Genomic DNA, 20,895 nt, shown 5'->3' with positions numbered 1-20,895 from the left:
GAGTACTATAATGTGTATGTTGGTACATGTCTGCTTCCTTACAGGTTCCTCAGGGTGTTCATTTTTCTTTATTGTTTTCTTAGCTGCTCCTTAGACTGAATAGTTCAGTTGTCTTCAAGTTCTCTGAATTTTTCTTTTGCTTGAAATCTGTTGAACCCCTCTAGTAAGCTTTTCATTTCAGTTATTGTCCTTTTCAACTCCAGAATTTCTGCTTCGTTTCTTTCTATTTCTATTTATTGGCATACTCATTTTGTTCATTGTTTTTCTGATTTCCTTTTTTCCCCCCCTCATGATTTCCTTTAGCTCATTGACTGTATTTAAGACTATTGCTGGGGCGCCTGGGTGGCTCAGTCGGTTGAGTGTCTGACTCTTGGTTTCGGCTCAGGTCATGATCTCAGGGTCCTGAGATCAAGCCCTGTGTCAGGCTTCCTTCTCTCCCTCTGCCTCTCCTGCAACTCGCACACACATGTGGGTGCACTCTCTTTCTCTCTCTCTAAAATAAATGAATCTTAAAAAAAGACCGTTCCTATAATGTCTTTGACAATTCCAGTGTCTGAGCTTCCTCAGTGATGGTTTCTGTCAAATTCTTTGATTCCTGTAAATGGTCTGTAGTAGTCTGTTTCCTTACGTGTTTAGTAAATTCTTGTTTTTGTTGAGTACTGGGAGTTATGTGTATTTCTGGTAATGTTGGAAATCTAATTCACTCATTGTCAGAGATTGTGGAGTTTTGCTTGTTGGGGGCTGAGTCTATTCATTTGTGATTTTCTGAGCTGTTTCTGCAAAAATATGTTACATGTCGAGTGTGGTCACTGAAGTTTCTGGCAGTCAACCAGTGACCTGACAAAGATTTCGTTGAACGTCTGGCTCCTTGAAGAGAAACTATCTCTTTATTTTTATTTATTTATTTATTTTTAAAACGTGATGGGTCTAATTTTTATTTTTTATTTTTAAAGATTTTATCTATTTGTCAGAGAGCGAGAGAGTGCATAAGCAGGGAGAGCTGCAGATGGAGGGAGAAGCAGGCTTCCCGCCGAGCAGGGAGCCCGATGCGGGGCTAGATCCCAGGCTCCTGGGATCATGACCTGAGCCATTGGCAGATGCTTAACTGACTGAGCCACCCAGGCGTCCCAAGAAACTGTTTCTTTAAATCCCATCTCAGCTGTAGAGCTACTTGAACCTGTCAGGGTTAAAACAGTTACCAGCCTCTGTACTGGTCCTTTATTGATCAGAAGCCATGATCAGTAATCAATACACATAACCCTGATTTTTGGAGGACAGGGTCCTTATTGCCTACTCTGACATCAGCTAGCCACACTAGAAACATGAGCTGCCAGTCCCCATGGCTGCCTGCTGCAGGGTTGCAGGGTGCCAGATGGTTCCACTAGACTCAGAGTTCCAAAATAGTTGCTTTAGACCATTCCTGTGAACTTAATAGATGTTTAGTTTGAGGCATGGATTCTTAGAGCTTCTTGTTCCAGCATCTTCTATGATATCACTCAACTCTTTTATGTTAAACACATATTTTAGTGTAGTTTTCTAATTCCTCTTTTTTTTTTTTTAAGATTTTATTTATTTATTTGAGAGAGAATGAGAGACAGCATGAGAGGGGGGAGGGTCAGAGGGAGAAGCAGACTCCTTGCTGAGCAGGGAGCCCAATGCAGGACTCGATCCTGAGACTCCAGGATCATGACCTGAGCCAAACGCAGTCGCTTAACCAACTGAGCCACCCAGGCGCCCCTCCTCTCGCTTTCCTAAAAAACTGTGTTTATTGAGTTATTTGGTAGTTGCTCTAAGGGTTACAATATGTATGTCAATTGATCACTGTCTACTCTAAATTAAAACTGACTTAATTCTGTTAAAATATAGGATCTTTGATCCCATATAGCTCCATTTTATTCCCCTTCCTTTGTTCTGTTATTGTTATATACCTTATAAGTCTAACAACAAAGTATTAAAATAATTGCTTTATACAATCTTGTATTAAGAGAGAACTATATACACTATTGTATATTTAATCACATATTTAACATTTGTAGTGATGTTACTTCCTGTGGATTTTAATTACTGTCTGGTGTTATTTTCTTTCACCGTGAAGGACATCCCGAGGTGTGGGTAAATTCTGATTTCCTTTTTTCCCCCCCTCATGATTTCCTTTAGCTCATTGACTGTATTTAAGACTATTGCTGGGGCGCCTGGGTGGCTCAGTCGGTTGAGTGTCTGACTCTTGGTTTCGGCTCAGGTCATGATCCTGGAGTCTCAGGACTAAGTTAGCAGTTTTGTTTTGTTTTTTTTTAATCGATAAGCACTTCTCAATTTGTTAATATTTGGCCTGATTCCTAAGCCTCCAAATGTTTGTTTTTGACAATTTTGTCCAGTTTTATAGTTGTTTCTTCGGGGGGAGAGTTTTCTGAACTCTCTGCCATAGCTGGAAGTTCACCCACACACCTTGATATTTTTTGCACATATAGATAACTTTTTCAACTTTTTTTTTTTTTTTTTTTTTTTTGGCGGGGCTCAATCCCAGGACCCTGGGATCATGACCTGAGCCGAAGGCAGACACTTAAATGACTGAGCCACCCAGGCACCCCTCAGCATTTTTTATTGTTGTAAAATACACATGAAATTTACCAATTTAACCATTTTTAAGTGTACATCCAGTGGTATTAAATGCATCCATAATGTGCAACCATAACCAGTATTCATCTGTGTAACTCTTCATCTTGCAAAACTGGAACTCTAGGGGCACCTTGCCGGCTCAGTGGGAAGAACATGCGACTGTTGATCTTGTGGTTGTGAGTTCAAGCTCCATATTGGGTGGAGATTACTAAAAAAAAAATAAATAAACTTAGAAAAATATTTAAAAAAAGAAAAGAAAAAGAAACTGGAACTCTATACCCATTAAACAGTTTCTCCCTATTAATCCCTCCTGGCAATCACCATTCTACTTTGTTCTGTGTGATTTTGACTAAGTACCTTATATAAGTGGAATCATACTGTATTTTTTAATTCAATTAATTAACATACAGTGTATTGTTAGTTTCAGAGGTATCATTCGGTGATTCATCAGTTGTATATAACACCCAGTGCTCATTACATCACGTGCCCTTCTTAATGGCCATCACCCTGTTACCCTAGCCCCCCACCCACCTCCCCTCCAGCAGCCCTCAGTTTGTTTCCTATAGTTAAGAGTCACTTAAGGTTTGCCTTCCTCTCTGATTAAGTCTTGTTTTTTTTTCCCTCTCTTCCTCTATGCTCCTCTGTTTTGTTTCTTAAATTTCACATATGAGTGAAATCATATGATAGTTGTCTTTCTCTGATTGACTTATTTTCCCTTAGCAGAATACCATCTAGTTTCATCCATGTCGTTGCAAATGTCAAGATTTCATTCTTTTTGATGGCTGAGTAGTATTCCATTTTGTGTGTGTACACACACACACACACATATATATACCACATCTTCTTTATCCATTCATCCATTGATGGACATCTGGGCTCTTTCCGTAGTTTGGCTATTGTGGACATTGCTGCTGTAAACATTGGGGTGCAGGTGCCCCTTCAGATCACTACATTTGTATCTTTTTTTTTTTTTTTTTTTTTAAAGATTTTATTTATTTGACAGAGAGAGACACAGCAAGAGAGAGGGAACACAAGCAGGGGGAGTAGGAGAGGGAGAAGCAGGCTCCCTGTGGAGCAGGGAGCCCAATGCGGGGCTCGATCCCAGGACCCTGGGATTATGACCTGAGCCGAAGGCAGATGCTTAACAACTGAGCCACCCAGGCGCCCCACTACATTTGTATCTTTGAGGTATATACCTAGTAGTGCGATTGCTGGGTCATAGGGTAGCTCTATTTTCAACTTTTTGAGGAACCTCCATACTGTTTTCCAGAGTGGCTGTACCAGCTTTCATGGAATCATACTGTATTAGTTTGTGTTTTTGTGAATGGCTTATTTCACTTCACTTAATGTCCTTAAGGTTTATCCATGTTGTAGCACGTGACAGGAAGCTTTTCCTTTTTAAGGCTAATATTCCACTGTATGTACATACCACATTTTGCTTATTCATTCATCCATCGATGGGCACTTGGGTTGCTTCTGTGTTTCAGTTATTGTGAGTAATGTTGCTGTGAATATGGGTGTACAGATATCTCTTGAGATCCTGGTTTCCATTCTTTTTGGCATATTGCCAGAAGTGGCATTTCTAGATCACATGATAATTTTTAAATTTTTGAGGAACCTCTATGCTGTTTTCCACAGTGGCTGTACCAGTTTACATTCCCACCAATAATGTGCAAAAGTTGCAATTTCTCCACATCCTCGCCAATATTACTTATTTTCTGTTTGGTAGTAGCCATCCCAGTTGTTTGTGTTGTGGTACCTCGTTCTAGTTATGATTTGTATTTACCTAATGGTTAGTGATACTGGACTGCAGGGGCAGGGGCTTGCAGGGGCTTGCAGGGGCTTGCAGCGGTTGGTTAAGGAGGTACAACAATGGCCACCTACCTCTCTAACTACATCTCTGTAACCAGAATCACCAGTGGGTGATCCCTCATATTTGGAGGACGGAGTGCTTTTCGCCTACACTGGCTCCTGAAAGCCCTGTGTAGCTGCTCCAGGAATATATGTCCAGCTGCTTGCCTTGTGGCTAGGGGGCAGTGGATGAGTAGCTGCTATTGTGCTAAGAGCTAAAATGGACTGAAATTAGTCACAGTTTATTCTCCAGATTTTCCGCCTGGAGTTGGAAGCCTTCAATAGACTAGAGTTTCAAAAAGTTTTATCAGACAGATTATGTCAGTGCAGTTGTTGTCTAGGTGAGGACAGATTCCTGGTGCTTCCCTCTCTGCCATCTTCCCAGAATCCTCTATAGATGGCTTTGGCTTTTTGTACTGTCCTCAGCTATGTCCTATGATTTATAGAAATTGGACTCAGAACCAAGAAATGGCTAAAAGTGGACATACTTCTCTTATGCTGATGGAACCCAGGGGAAGGAAAAAAGTTGGGGGTTGGGCAAGGAGTCATTGGACTTTTTCATCTTGCCTGGGTCCTCCAGACCCCATTTTCTTTCCCAGGAGGTGGCCTGAGGCTTGGCCCTTCACATACCTCTGTCCCCATTGGCTCCTGCTACCTCCCTTTCCCCATATGCCCTGCCTAGAGGTGGGCAGACATTGAGGACTCAGAGTAGAGTAGCACCCGCCTCTTCGCCTTGCCTTGTAATTGCTGGGTACCCTCTGGTGGGTGTGAAGGGCTCTAAACAGAGGTCCTGGCTCCAGGATAAGTGTTGGCCCTGTATATTCTGCCTAAGATTGTCATTCATTTTTTCAGCCAGCTTTGTGCAGATAGGGGTGCTGGGCCTGAGGTGTGTTTGGAGCTGGGGTAAGAGTGAACGGAGTCTCTCTGAGCTTATGTCCTATTGGAACTTTTGGGAAACTACTGCTAAGGAGTGGAAAGAGGGTATTTGCCACAGAAAGTAATAAGCCAACCATCCCACCTGTTATGGGGAGAAACTGTATATAATTTTGGGAGAACCTGTGCTGATTAGGTCTCTTGCCTCCAGCACAGAATTTCTGTGACTAAAAGCCAAATGTAGTTTTATTACTGCCTTTATCTTTCTGTAGGTAGTGCCTTGAACACCTCTGTAACCACATGCCTTGCCTTTCTCTTTTGGCAGAGGAACGTCCTGGCATCTGGAGTCATCCCTCAGATTTCTCTGATCATGGGCCCGTGTGCTGGTGGGGCTGTGTATTCCCCTGCTCTAACTGATTTCACGTTCATGGTAAAGGTAAGAAAGAAGGGCCTGTTTCTCCTGCCCTTTGAGAATTGTGTAGTAACTCACATGCAATAAAAATAGTTCCTGACCTAGATCTGGGTTATCTGCATTATCACTGCTCTCAGCATAGTAATGATAAAAGTCTTAATGGAGAGAAGGTCTTGGCATGAAATCTGTAGCTTGTGGGACTTCTGTGGCAGAATGTGCTTGTGTACTTCATTGGTGGGTGATTTTACTTGTTGATTTGGATTGCAAATGATTCTTTTCTGTAATCTACTTTATTGGGAAGTTGTTTCTTATGTCCTGCCTTTATTTCTTCGGCTGTTTGCCATTTCATTACATATTGTCTGTAATGGTAAATCTGATCTCTAACTTCATTTTGAGAGGTGCTTTATCTTTAGTACATAATTTTGATAGAATGAGATTTCTAATTTTAAATGAGGCCTACTTGCATTTATACATGGGTAATTACTTTAACTTGATACCTTTTTAAAAAATTAGTCTTTTCTTCATAAAATATATTTAATAATAATGAGCAATAAACGCCAAGACAGATTTCGAGGAGGGGGAGGTAAAGATAGTCCTCCAATATGAGGAGAATGCTGTAAATAGAGGGAATGTAAATAGGGAACACCTTTTTCTTGAGCGTAGTTTGGCAGTAGGAATTGAGAAATTTTGAAAAGTGCTTACTCTTTGATCCAGATATTCTGTTCTTAGTGACAGACTGAAAGCAACCTATATGTTCAACAGGGGTGGGCTTTAAAAATTCAGATGATCGGGGTGCCTGGGTGGCTCAGATGGTTAAGCGTCTGCCTTTGGCTCAGGTCATGATCCTAGGGTCCTGGGATCGAGCCCCACGTCCGGCTCCTGGCTCGGCGGGGAGCCTACTTCTCCCTCTCCCCCTGCCTCTCCCCCTGTTCATGCTCTCTCTCTCTCAGTATCTCTGTGTCTCAAATGAATAAAAAAAAAAAATCTTTAAAAATTCAGATGACCACATCTCTTCCTGAACAAAGCAGAAATCCCTCTACCTTGCCTATGAAATCGATATATACAGTACCTCCCTGAGCTCACCCAGTCCTCTTCTTCCTGCCGAGAACAGAGGTGGCAATTCCTTTGGCTAAGTCCCTTCTCTACCCCTCTTCCTACTTTGTGCCTATCATGTACTGCGACTCTTGACACCCTGTCAGTAGCCAGCCTTCTGTCCATTCTCTTCTACCTACCATCTTCAGCCTCTCCCTTGGTACTGGGTCCTCCCATCAGAACTATCCCCTGTTGAGGTATTTCCTATCTTCAAAACAACCACAAAAGCCCTCCCCTAGTCTGCGTCTCCCTGTGGCTATTGCCCTATTCCTATCTTCCCATCCTCTCCTTAACATATTCCAATTTGGCTCTACCCCCTCACTCCACTAAAACCTTTTTTCTTTTTTTTTTTTTTTTAAGGTCATCAGTGATTTCTGTGTCACTGTCAATGATCTTTAACATGCATTTTCCTCAGAGTATTAGCAACATTCGTTTTCCTTTGCTTCCACTCTGTCGTCTCTGGCACTTCTTCTCACCTCTCCAGCCTCTTGGTGTCCCTTGCTAACCCTCCTGTTAGTTAGCCAGCACCTCTGGCATCTCAGGTGATTACCATTTCTTTTTTGTGGTGAGAACATATTAAGATCTACTCTCCTAGCAATTGTCAAGTATATAATACAGCATTACCAGTAGGAATCACTGTGCTGTACATGAGATCCCCAGAACTCATTCATCTTATAACTGGAAGTTTACACCTTTCACCAGCACCTCCCCATTTCCTCCAGTCCCCAGCCCCTGGTAACCACCATTCTACTGTTTTTATGAGTTCGGCTTTTTACATTCCACACATAAGTGAGATCATACATTACCTGTCGTTCTCTTTCTGATTTTATTTCACTTAGCACATGCATTTATACATGGGTAATAATTAGCCATGAGTGAAATGCTCTCAAGGTCCGCCCATGTTGTCGCGAACGGCAGGATTTCCTTTGTCGTGACTGAATAATGTTTGTATTGCATTTTCTTTATCCATTCATCCGTTGCTGGACACTTAGGTTGTTTTCGTATTTTGGCTTTTGTAAATAAGGCGCAGTGAACATGGGAGTACAAATATCTGAGATCTTGATTTCATTTTCTTTTAAAAAATTTTTAATTCTAATGTAGTTAACATACAGTGTTATTTAGTTTCAGGTGTACAGTATAGCGATTCAACAATTCCATATATTACTCAGTGCCCTTCAAAATAAGTGCACTCTTAATCCCCTTCACCTATTTCACCCATCCCCCACCCACCTCCCCTATAGTTAAGAGTCTGTTTTTTGGTTTGTCTTTTTTTCCCTTTGTTCATTTGTTTTGTTTCTTAAATTCCACATATGAGTGAAATCATATGGTATTTGTTTTTCTCTGACTGACTTATTTCACTTAGCCTTATACTTTAACTCTACCCATGTTGTTGCAGATGGCAAGATTTCATTCTTTTTTATGGCTGAATAATATTCCTGTGTGTGTGTGTGTGTGTGGGTGTGGGTGTGTGTGTGGGTGTGTATCACATCTTTATCCATTCATCAATCGACATTTGGGGGCTGTTTCCATAATTTGGCTATTGTAAATAACGCTGCAATAAACCTAGGGGTACATGTATCCCTTTGAATTAGTGTTTTTGTATTCTTTGGTAGTATGATTACTGGATCATAGGATAGTTTTTTAAAAAATTTTTTGAGGAACCTCCATACTGTTTTCCACAGTGGCTGCGCCAGTTTGCATTCCCACTGACAGTGCACAAGAGTTCCTTTTTTTTCCACATCCTCGCCAACACTTGTTTCTTGTGTTTTTGATTTTAGCCATTCTGATAGGTGTGAGGTGATATCTCATTGTGGTTTTGATTTGCATTTCCCTGAAGATGAGTGATGTTGAACATCTTTTCATGTGTCTGTTAGCCATCTGTATGTCTTCTTTGGAGAAATGTCTGTTCATGCCTTCTACCCATTTTTTTGTTTGGGTTATTTGTTTTGGGGGTGTTGAGTTCTGTCAGTTCTTTATGTATTTTAAATACTAACCCTTTATCACATATGTCATTTTCAAATATCTTTTCCCATTTAGTAGGTTGTCTTTTAGTTTTGTTGATGGTTTCCTTTGTATATATATCCAAAAGTAGAATTATTGGATCATATGATAATTCTATTTTAATTTTTTGAGGAACTTCCCTACTGTTTTCCATAGTGGCTGTATTAATTTACATTCCCAGTGGTGCACAGGGTTCCCTTTCCTCCACATTCTTGCCAACACTTACTTCTTGTCTTTTTGATAATAGCCATTCTAACAGGTTGAGGTGGTACCTCCTTTTGGTTTTGATTTACATTTCCCTGATGATTAGTGATGTTGTATCTTTTCATATACTTGTTGACCATTTGTAGGTCTTCCTTGGAGAAATGTCTATTGAGATCCTCTGTTCATTAAAAATTTTTTTCTAGCTTTATTGATATAATTGTCATATAACACTGTGTAGGTTTAAAGTGTACAATGTGATAGCTTTATACGTACATATATTGTGAAATGTTCATCACAATAAGATTAGTTAACACATTTTTCACTTCACATAATTACCATTTTGGATTTTTACTGTAGTTGTTATTGAGTTGTAGGTGTTCTTTAAATATTTTTGTTATTAACCCCTTTTCAGATATGATTTGCAAATACTTTCTCTCATTCAGTAGGTTGCCTTTTCATTTTGTTGATTTTCTTTTGCTGTGTAGAAGCTTTTTATTTGGTTTGATGTCCTACTTGTTAATTTTTGCTTTTGTTGCTTATGCTTTTGGTGTCATATCCATAAAATTGTTCCCTATGTTTTTTTTTTAATTAAAAAAAATTTTTTTAAACATTTTATTTATTTGAGAGTGAGCGAGGGAGAGTGCACAAGCAGGGGAGGGGCAGAGGGAGAGGGAGAAGCAGGCTCCTGCTGAACAGGGAGCCCTATGCGGGGCTCGATCCCAGGACCCTCTGGGGTCAAGACCTAAGCTGAAGGCAGACACTTAACTGACTGAGCCACCCAGGTGCCCCTCCCTGTGTTTTCTTCTAAGAGTTTTATGGTTTCAGGTCTTTAAGTCTTTAATCCATTTTGAGTTAATTTTTGTGGCCCAATGAATATATGGATCTAATTGCATTCTTTTGCCTGTAGTGATCCAGTTTTCCCAAAATATTTATTTTATTTATTTATTTTTTTAAGATTTTATTTATTTGAGAGAGAGAGAAAGAGAGCTTAAGAGTGAGAGAGAGATCACAAGCAGGGGGGAGGGGTAGAGGGAGAAGCAGACTCCCCGCTGAGCAGGGAGCCTGATGCGGGACTTGATCCCAGGACTCCGGGACCATGACCTGAGCCACCCAGGTGCCCCCAAAATCATTTGTTGAAGAGCCATAGCTCTCTTCTTGTTGAATATTCTTGGCTCCCTTGTCAAATATTAGTTGACAGTGTATATGAGGGTTTACTTTTGGGCTCTTGATCTGCTCTATTGGTTTGTGTGTGTGTTTTTATGCCAGTACTATACTGTTTTGATTACTATAACTTTGTAGTATAGTTTGAAATCCAAAAGTATGGTGCCTCTAGCTTTATTCATCTTTGTCAGGATTGTTTTGGGTATTTGGGGTCTTTTGTGGTTCTGTACAAATTTTAGATTGTTTTTTCTATTTCTGTCAAAAATGCCATTGGAATTTTGAAAGGAATTGCATTGAATCTATAGATGGCTTTGGGTAGTATGGACATTTTAACAATATTCTTATCCAGGAACATGGGATCTCTTCCATTTATTTTTGTCATCTTCAGTATCTTTCATTGAAGTCTTAAGAGTTTTCATTGTATAGATCTTTTACCTCCTTTGTTAAATTCGTTTGGAATACTTTGTTATGTTTGATACTATTGTGAATGGTCTGGCTTTCTTTTTCAGATATTTTATTAGTGTATAGAAATCTACTAATTTTGGTGTTTTTTATGTCCTTTCTCATTAGTTATGTGTTAGTATCCTAAGCAATCCCATCCTGTACTTGGCAGAACTTTCTTTAATATCTGCATATTGGTGCCATCTCCCCTCTTTAGTCCTCCACAACTAATCATCAGGTCTTAACCATTGTATATCTTAAATATTTCATGTGTTTAATGAGAGTGCAATAAAAATGTTACCAGATTGATTTTTAAAGAACTAGATATTTCCTTGAAAGAAGTATAATGAGAGGCTCACTCTGCCAGGTGATAAAATATAAAGTGAAATAACGAACTGTTTCATTAATTTGTAAATAAATAGACCAGGGGAACAGAACAGAATTGAGAAATAGATGTGAATATACTTGAATATTTAGTTTCTGATGAAATGGATATTATTCTATTCAGGGTCACTCATAATGTCAGTTTTTTTTATATCAAAGACCTCAAAGGTTCTAGCATTACTAAATCCGGTTGACATTTCTCAGTCATCATCTTACTTGACCTTTTAACATTTGACCTAGCTGATCATTCCTTCCTCTGAAACTTGGAAGCGCCATAATTTTTGGTTTTCTTCTTCTAGCTCTTCTCTCCTTCCCTGGGTGTTTTTATCCCATCTCAAGACTTTAAATATCCATCTATATGCTGACAGCTCTCAAATCTATGTCTTCTGGATGGAACACTCCTGAACTCTAGGATTACCCATTCAATTGCCTACCTGTGTTTCCATTTGGCCTTCAGTGGGATCTCAAACTTGATAGGTTTTGGTCTCTTCCAAGCCTCTTCCAAAGTGCTGTCCTGCAGCCTTCCCCATCTCAATAAATGGCAAGTCCAGCCTTCCAGTGGCTCAGGTAAAAAAACATTGCACCATTTTAACTCCTCTTTTTCTGTCACATGCCAAGTTCAGTTCCAGATCATACTCGCTCTACTTTAGGATGTAATCTAAAATCAAATTGCTGCATACTTCTTACTACTTACACTGCTACCATTTTGATTCAAGTATCCCACCTGGATTATTGCAGAATCCTAACTTGTCTCCCTGATTCTGTCTTTGCCCCCTCTCCCATTTAATTTAAAAATTTTTAAGCACTGTTAGTTGTCTCATACTCAGGGAAGTATGTAAAATACGTACAGTTTAGCAATTATTAAGTGCAAATCGATGTAAATAACATTTAGTTTAAGAAATGGCCTCCAGGAGCCCTGCTCCCATTACCTTTCCTAATCACTATTGCCTCCATTCATCCTATCCAGAATTATTTATGATCTCAACTTTTATGGTAATTATCTGTATTTGCTTTGCTTTACAGTAAAAATTGTGGTTTGTTGCCTATTTTGACTGTTAATGTAAGGTGAAATCATATAATATTCATTCTTTTGTTCATTCTTTTGTGCATGGCTGTGACTCATTATGTTTTTAAGATTTATCCATGTTCTTTGTAAATATAGTTCATTTTAATAGCTCTGTAGTAAATTATCTTAACATATTCATCCATTCTACTACCTTTTGTGTTTAAAGATTTTTGCCATTGCCAATGATGCTGATCTAAACATTCTTATAGGGCGCCTGGGTGGCTCAGATGGTTAAGCGTCTGCCTTCGGCTCAGGTCATGATCCCAGGGTCCTGGGATCGAGTCCCGCATCGGGCTCTCTGCTCCTTGGGAGCCTGCTTCTCCCTCTGCCTCTCTCTCTCTCTGTCTCTCATGAATAAATAAATAAAATCTTTAAAAAAATAAAAAAAATAAAAAAAATAAACATTCTTATACCTGTACCCTGGTTTCAGGTTCTCAGAGTAAGGGCATAGTTATGTCATAGGATGTACATATCTTCAGCTTTTTTACGTAATGCCTAACTGTTCATTAAAGAGGGTAGCAGCAATTTACACTTCTATTTGCAGTGTATGAGAATTTCACTTGTTTCACATCCTTGCCAGCACTTTTATTAATATAATTTAATTATGCTAGTTCTCATGTGGTATGATCGCTCAGTGCATTTCCATGACTAACGAGGTTTAGCACCTTTCATATGTTTCTTCTTTTGTGGTGTGCCTGTTCATCTATTTTGCCCATTTTAAAAATTGTGGTTTTTATTCTTATTTTTAGGAGTTCTTTTTATATTCTGGATATAAGTTCTTTATCAGTTGTACATTGCAGCTGCCTTCTCCCACGCTGTGATTTGCAGTTTTCCTCCTCTTTTTTTAAAGATTTTATTCTTATTATTTAACAGAGAGAGACAGCCAGAGAGGGAACACAAGCAGGGGGAGTGGGAGAGGGAGAAGCAGGCTTCCCGCTGAGCAGGGAGCCCGATGCGGGGGTGCTTAATGATTGAGCCACCCAGGCGCCCCCAGTTTTCCTCCTCAGAATGCTACCTTTTGAACAGAGTTTTTCAAAAGTCTTCATTTTGAAATTTCAAATTTTCAGAATTCTTTTTTAAATTTTATTTTTATTTTATTTTTAAAGATTTTATTTATTTGAGAGCGAGAGAGCGAGCATGAGCAGGGGGAGGAGCAGAGGGAGAGGGAGAAGCAGGCTCTCCGCTGAGCAGGGAGCCCAATGTGGGACTCGATCCCAGGACCCTGGGTCATGACCTGAGCCGAAGGCAGACGCTTAACCGACTAAGCCACCCAGGTGCCCAGATTTTCGGAATTCTTAACCATTTGTGAGTGGGTTGTGTATATCATGTCTCTTTACTGTTTAATGCTTTAGTATTTAATTCTTAAGAATTAGGATGTTGTCTTACACAACCAGTTAATTAAATTCAAGACGTTTAACACTGATGCAGTACTTAAAAAAAATTGTGATAAAATATACACAAAAAAGTCGAAAATGGAAAATTTCAGTTACAGTTCTATGGCATTAGGTGCATCCACATTTTTGTGTTACCACCACCACCAGCTATCTCCAGAACTTTCTCATCTATCCCATCTTAAACTTTGTACTTACTAAACACTTACCATTCCCTACTACTCCTAGCACTGTTCTATCTGTGAATTTGTGGAATCATACAGTATTTGCCCATTTGTGACTGGCTTATTTCAGTTAGCATAATGTCTTCAAAGTTCATCCATGTTGTAATATGTGTCAGAATTCCCTTCCTTTTAAAGGCTGATTAATAGTTCTTTTGTATGTATATACCACATTTAAATACCCATTCATCTGTCAGTGAACACTTGAGCTGTTTCCATCTTTTTTTTTTTTTTTTTTTTAAGATTTTATCCATTTTTTAGAGAGCACAGAGGGAGAGTGAGAAGGAGAAGGAGACTCCCAGCTAAGCAGAGAGCCCAATGTGGGGTCAATCCCAGGACCCTGGGATCATGACCTGAGCCGAAGGCAGACACTTAGCCAACTGAGCCACCCAGGCACCCCCCCCTTTTTTTTCTTTTATAAGATTTTATTTATTAGAGAGCAAGAGAGAGCACACAAGCGGGGTGGGAGGGGGAGGTGCAGAGGGAGAGGGACAAGCAGACTCCCCACTGAGTGGAGAGCTGATGTGGGACTCAATCCCAGGACCCTGAGATCATGACCTGAGCCAAAGGCAGATGCTTAATTGACTGAACCATCTAGGCACTCCAGCTGTTTCCAGCTTTTGGTTATTGCAAATAATACTGCAACAAATATTGGGGTACAAGTATCTATTTGAATCCCTGTTTTCATTCTTTGGGGCATACACCTAGGAGTGGAATTACTGGGTCAGATGTTATTTCTTTTTAATATTTTTAAGAAACATTGTACTGTTTTCCACAGTGGCTGCTCCATCTTACGTTCCTACCAGCAATGCACAGAGGTTCCGGTTTCTCTATATCATCATCACACTTATTATTTTGTGTTTTTTGAGACTAGTCATCCTAATGGGTGTGAAGTAGTAGTTCGTGTTGGTTTTCATTTATATTTCCTAAATGATTAGTGAGTTGAGTGTCTTTATATTCTTATTGGCCATTTGTATATCTTCTTTGGAGAAATGCCGATTCAAGTTAATTTTTTTTTAATTGAAGTAGTTGACTTCTATATAGTTGACACATAATATTATATTAGTTTCAGGTGTACAACAGTGATTTGACAAGTCTGTACCTTATGCTGTGCTCACCATAAGTACAGCTACCATCTCTTACCATAAAATGCTATTACAGTACTATAACTGTATTTCCCACGCTGTACCTTTCATTCTTGTGACTTACTCATTCCACAATCAGAGGCCTGTTCCTCTCGCTCCTTTTGACCTATTTTGCCCATTTTCCTACTTCCCTTCTGGAAGCCACCAGTTTGTTCTCTGTATATATGAGTCTGTGTCTGCTTTTTTTTGGTTTTGTTCCCTTTGGTTTTTTAGATTCTACATATAAGTGAAATCCTATGGTATTTGACTTATTTGACTTATCATGATACCCTCTAGGTCCTTCCATGTTGTCACAAATGGCAAAATCTCATGTTTTTCCAAGGGTGCCTGGCTGGCTCAGTCATTAAGTGTCTGCCTTTGGCTCAGGTCATGATCCCAGGGTCCTGGGAATCAAGCCCCGCATCGGGCTCCCTGCTCCGCGGGAAGCCTGCTTCTCCCTCTCCCACTCGCCCTGCTTGTGTTCCTGCTCTCGCTATCTCTTTCTCTCAAATAAAGAAATAAAATCTTAAAAAAAAAAAGGTGTCATTTTTTTAATGGTTGAGTAATATGCTATTGAGTGTGTGTGTATGTGTGTGTATTCTTTATCCCCACATCTTTATCCATCAGTGCACACTTTGGTTGCTTCCACATTTTGTCTATTGTGAGTAATGCTGCAGTAAACAGAGGGATGCATATATCTTTTTGAATTAATGTTTTTGTTTTCTTTGGGTAAATACCTGGTAGTGGTAGTTCTATTTTTAATTTTTTGAGGAAGCTTCATACTGTTTTCCACAATAGCTACACCAGTTTGCATTCCCACCAACAGTACATGAAGGTTCCTTTTTTTTCCACATTCACGCCAACACTTGTTTCTTGTGTTTTGCTTTTATGGTTTTTGGTGCTATTGTAAATGGAATCAGTTCCCTAATTTCTCTTTCTACAGTTAGATTGTTAGTGTATAGGAAAGCAACTGATTTCTGTGCAATGATTTTTGTACCCTGCCACATTACTGAATTGCTGTATGAGTTCTAGTAATTTGGGGGTAGAGTCTTTTGTGTTTTCCACATAAAGTATTATGTCATCTGCAAAGAGAGAGAGTTTGACTTTTTCTTTGCCAGTTAGAATACCTTTTATTTCTTTTTGTTGTCGGATTGCTGATGCTAGGACTTCTAGTACTATGTTGAACAATAGTGGCGAGAGTGGGCATTCTTGTCATGTTCCTGATCTTAAGGGAAAAGCTCTCAGCTTTTCCCCATTGAGAATGATATTCACTGTGGGCTTTTCATAGATGGTTTTTATGAAATTGAGGAATGTTCCCTCTATCCCTACACTCTGCGGAGTTTTAATCAGGAAAGGATGCTGTATTTTGTGAAATGCTTTTTCTGCATCAATTGAGAGGATCAGATGGTTCTTGTCTCTTCTCCTATTAATGTGTTCTATCACACTGATTGATTTGCAAATGTCATACCACCCTTGCATCCCAGGAATAAATCCCACCTGGTCGTGATGGATAATCCTTTTAATGTACTGTTGGAGCCTATTAACAAGGATCTTGTTGGGAATTTTGGCATCCATATTTATCAGGGATATTGGTCTGAAATTCTCCTTTTTGATGGGGTCTTTGCCTGGTTTTGGGATCAAGGTAATGCTGGCCTCATAGCATGAGTTTGGAAGTTTTCTTTCTGTTTCTATTTTTTGAAACAGCTTCAGGAGACTAGGTATTATTTCTTCTTTGAATGTTTGGTAGAATTCCCCTGGGAATCCATCAGGCCCTGGACTCTTGTTTTTTGGGAGGTTTTTGATCACTGCTTCAATTCCGTTACTGGTTATTGGTCTATTCAGATTGTCAATTTCTTCCTGTTTCAGTCTTGGTAGTTTATAGGTTTCCAGGAAGGCATCCATTTCTTCCAGGTGGTTTAATTTATTGGCATATAGTTGTTGATAATAATTTCTAATAATTGTTTCTGTTTCCTTGGTGTTAGTCATGATCTCTCCCCTTTCATTCATAATTTTATTAGCCATTCTAACACGTGTGAGGTGACATCTCATTGTGGTTTTGGTTTGAATTTCCCTGATGAAGAGTGATGTTGAGCATCTTTTCATGTGTCTGTTGGCCATCTGGATGTCTTCTTTGGAGAAATGTCTATTCATATCTTCTGCCCATTTTCAGTGGGATTATTTTGGTGTTGAGTTTTGTTGGTTTTGGATATTAACCCCTTATCAGACACATCATTTGTAAATGTTTTCTCCCATTCAGTATGTTGCCTTTTTGTTTTGATCATTTCCTTTGCTTTGCAAAAGCTTTTTTTTTTAAATAACTTATTTTTTTTTTAGATTTTATTTATTTATTTGAGAAAGAGAGAGAGCGACAGCACATGAGAGGGGGGAGGGTCAGAGGGAGAAGCAGACTCCCTGCTGAGCAGGGAGCCTGATGTGGGATGTGATCCTAGGACTCCAGGATCATGACCTGAGCCAAATGCAGTTGCTTAACCAACTGAGCCACCCACGTGCCCGCTTTTTTTGTTTTGGTGTAGTCCCAATAGTTTATTTTTGCTTTTGTTCTTTTGCCTGAGGAGATATATCTAGAAAAATGTTGCTTAGGCCCCTGTCAATTTTTGAATTACTTTTTGTTGTTGAGTTGTAGGAGGTTTTTGTTTTTTTTTTAAAGATTTTATTTATTTGACAGAGAGAGACACAGCGAGAGAGGGAACATAAGCAGGGAGAGTGGGAGAGGGAGAAGTAGGCTTCCTGCTGAAGAGGGAGCCCGATGCGGGGCTCGATCCCAGGACCCTGGGATCATGACCTGAGCCGAAGGCAGACACTTAACAGATGAGCCACCCAGGCGCCCCGAGTTGAGGGGTTTTTAAAATAAATATTCTGGATATTAGTCACTTATCAGATACATGATTTGCAAATATTTTCTCCCATTCTGTGGGCTGCCTTTTCATTCTGTGGGTAGTGTCCTTTGTACAAGATTGTGATTTTGAGGGGCGCCTGGGTGGCTCAGTTGTTAAGCGTCTGCCTTCGGCTCAGGTCAGGATCCCGGGGTCCTGGGATCAAGCCCCACATCAGGCTCCCTCCTCATTGGGAAGTCTGCTTCTCCCTCTCCCACTCCCCCTGCTGTATTCCCTCTCTCGCTGTTTCTCTGTCAAATAAATAAATAAAATCTTTAAAAAACTTGTAATTTTGATTAAGTCCAGTTTATTATCTTATGTTGCCTCTGCATTTTTGTCTATATCTAAGAAGTCTTGACAGATCCAGTGTCATGAGATTTTGCCCCTGTTTCCTAAGTGTTATGCTTTTAGCTCTTACTTGTAGCCCTTTGATCCTATTTCAGTTAATTTTCGTATATGGTATAACATAAAGTCCAACTTCATTCTTTTGCATGTGAATATGCTGTTTTCCTATCACCATTCGTTGAAAAGACTGTCCTTTCTCCATTGAATGGTATAGATATCATTGCCAAACCATTTGAGCATATATATGAGGGTTCATTTCTGGGCTCTCTATGTTGTTTGACTGGTCTATATGTCTTCATGCCTGTACCACACTGTTTTGATTTCTGTAGCTTTGTGGTAGGTTTTGAAGTCAAGGAAATCAAGGAAGCGTGAGACCTCCAACTTTGTTCTTTTTCAAGATTGTTTTGGTTATACAGAGTCCTCTGAGATTCCTCATCAATTTTAGGATGGGTTTTTCTATTTTTGCAAGAAAAGTCATTGTGGTTTTGATAGGGATGGCATTGAGTCTGTATATTGTTTTTGGTAGTGTTGATGTCTTAATAGTATTGAGTCTTTAATCTCGTGAATAGGAGATGTCTTTCTGTTTGTGAGTTTTTAAATTTCTTTCAATGATGTTTTATAGTTTTCAGTGTACAAATCTTGTGCCTTTTTTGTTAAGTCATTCCTAAGTACTTTATTCTTTTAGAAGCTATTGTAAATGAAATTGTTTTTGTAATTTCATTTCTGGATTGTTTGTTGTTGCTGTATAAAAATGCAGCTAATTTTTTTTTTTTTTAAGCCGGAGAAAATCAAATTTAATTTCAGATCTACAGGGAATCCACACAGACATGGAAATTCCAAAAACAGGCAGAGTGAGGTATATATATAGTCCTGAGCTAAGGAGCAGGAAGATTTAAATGAGTAAATGTTTGGTAAACAAATGTTTACTGGGCCACTCAGAAACAATGGGACATTGAAGCCTTTGATCAAACAGGCCTTGTTAAGTTCCTCCCTGTCTACCATACCTAGTTCATGGTATAATGTATTTATCCATGGTGATAGCTCTTTCTGGAGCAGATCCTCTATCTAAATTCTTTTCAGGCAGTTGTAGGGGAGGTAAAGAGCTTTTCCCGAATCTGCTGGATTTTGATTGCTTTTTAGCTTAGAATCTTTATTTCAAAGTGGCCCATTTTGGGGCGGCCTCCTTGGCACCTACCATATCATGATACAGCATGATACTGTAAGCCCAGAGGACCTTTGGGTCACCTTTAGTGACCCGAATTAGACCTAAGGAAACTGCTAGCTAACAATGACAGAATACTTAACTCACTTCAGTGCCTAAAAAAAATATATATACATATAAAAGTTTTTTTTTTGATATTTTTTAAAACTTAAATTCAATTAATTAACATGTATTATTGCTTTCAGAGTACAGGTCTGTGTTTCATCAGTCTTGTATAAAACCCACTGCTCATTACATCACGTGCCCTCCTTAATGTCCATCCCCCAGTTACCCCATCCCTCCACCCCCATCTCCTCCAGCAACCCTCAGTTTATTTCCTATGATTAAGAGTCTCTTATGGTCTGTCTCCCTATCTGGTTTCCTCTTGTTTTATTTTTTCCTCTCTTTCCCTCTGATCCTCTGTTTTCTTAAATTTGCCCTATGTGGCTTTTGTTCCCTGAAGGCTTTACAGACCGCTTTAGAGGACGAGAATGAAAATGGTGGCCTCCCAGTCTCTGGCCCCAGAGCTGAATGCTCGGGGCCCCCTTCCTCAGTGAGCCCTCAGTGAAAGCAGTCAGTTAATCCTGTCTCCCTGGTCTTTGGCCACACTCGGTGCTCACCCAGCCTGTGACTGAGCGTTTCTATCTCAGGCATGCGACCCCGCTTTGAGTCTCCAAACCCTGCAGATCCTGTGCCGCTCCTCCTGGGGGAAGAAGGGGGGTCTTGCCTGTTCTGCTTGTTGGGCCCCTGCTTGGAGACTAGTCGCCCAGTTGTGCTGCGGATCGTGGTTTAGGGCAACCCCGAGCTGAGAGCCCACTTTTGGGCTCACTGTTTGCAGCCGGCTTCCCCGCTCCGATACCTGGGAGCTCTGCCGCACTCAGGTACCCCCAGTCTTCCTGTGACCCTGAGGATCCTGAGACCACACTGTCCCAGAGAGGGTTCTATCCCCGCTTAGCTGCCTGAGCAATGTCTCAAGTGGGAGCAGACTTCTAAAAGTTCCGATTTTTGTGCTCTACTGCTCTCTTACTTGCCGGTAGCTGGCTGATGGAGGCTCCTGATCCCCGGCGGTCTGTCTTCTTATATATTGCCTTAGATTCACTTCTCCACGCTCTTACCTTGCAGAAAGTGGTCGCTTTTCTGTTCATAGAATTTCTGCTATTTTCTTTGATCTCCGATTGAGTTCGCAGGTGTTCAGAATGATTTGATAGCTATCTAGCTGAATTCCTAGGATCAGACGAAATTAAGGTCTCCTACTCCTCCACCATCTTGGACTCCTCTTTCTCCTAAAAAAAGTGGTTGAATGTAATTTTCAGTTTGCTTTTGAATTTAGATGCAACCAAACCTCCACTCTCAGCTCTGCATTAAATGACAGTGGTCATTGCCTCCTTTTTCATCTTAGTCTGAAATAAGGGTGCTGGACCCAGAGCTAATAGCCCTCCTTGAGTCCAAGCAATTCAGGCAACTGAGAGGGTGTCTACAATGTAGCTAATTTTGTATCCAGCAACTTTGATTAATTTGTTTGTTCATTTTGTTTTTTTTTCCCCTGGGGGATCTTTAGTTTTCTACCTATAAAATAATGTCATCCACAGACAGATCATTTTACTTCATCATTTCTGAT

The 20,895-nt window shown here is 39.9% G+C and overlaps 1 protein-coding gene across 7 annotated transcripts in view; it reads left to right on the top strand.

Moving 5' to 3' along the window:
* PCCB (propionyl-CoA carboxylase subunit beta) overlaps window positions 1-20,895 on the top strand; it is a 99,734-nt gene that overhangs the window by 12,517 nt on the left and 66,322 nt on the right. For 6 of the 7 annotated variants that reach the window (XM_078071605.1, XM_078071610.1, XM_078071599.1 and 3 more), the window contains exon 6: window positions 5,666-5,776. The exons of the other annotated variant lie outside the window; for it this stretch is intronic. In XM_078071605.1, the coding sequence (XP_077927731.1) occupies window positions 5,666-5,776 (111 nt within the window). The remainder of the gene's footprint in view (window positions 1-5,665; window positions 5,777-20,895) is intronic. 7 annotated transcript variants of the gene reach the window in all.

This window comes from Halichoerus grypus, chromosome 1 (assembly GCF_964656455.1).
Source record: "Halichoerus grypus chromosome 1, mHalGry1.hap1.1, whole genome shotgun sequence".
NCBI lineage: Eukaryota > Metazoa > Chordata > Mammalia > Carnivora > Phocidae > Halichoerus > Halichoerus grypus.
Note: the sequence above shows the minus strand (reverse complement) of the source record. Positions and strands in the feature narration are given on the sequence as shown.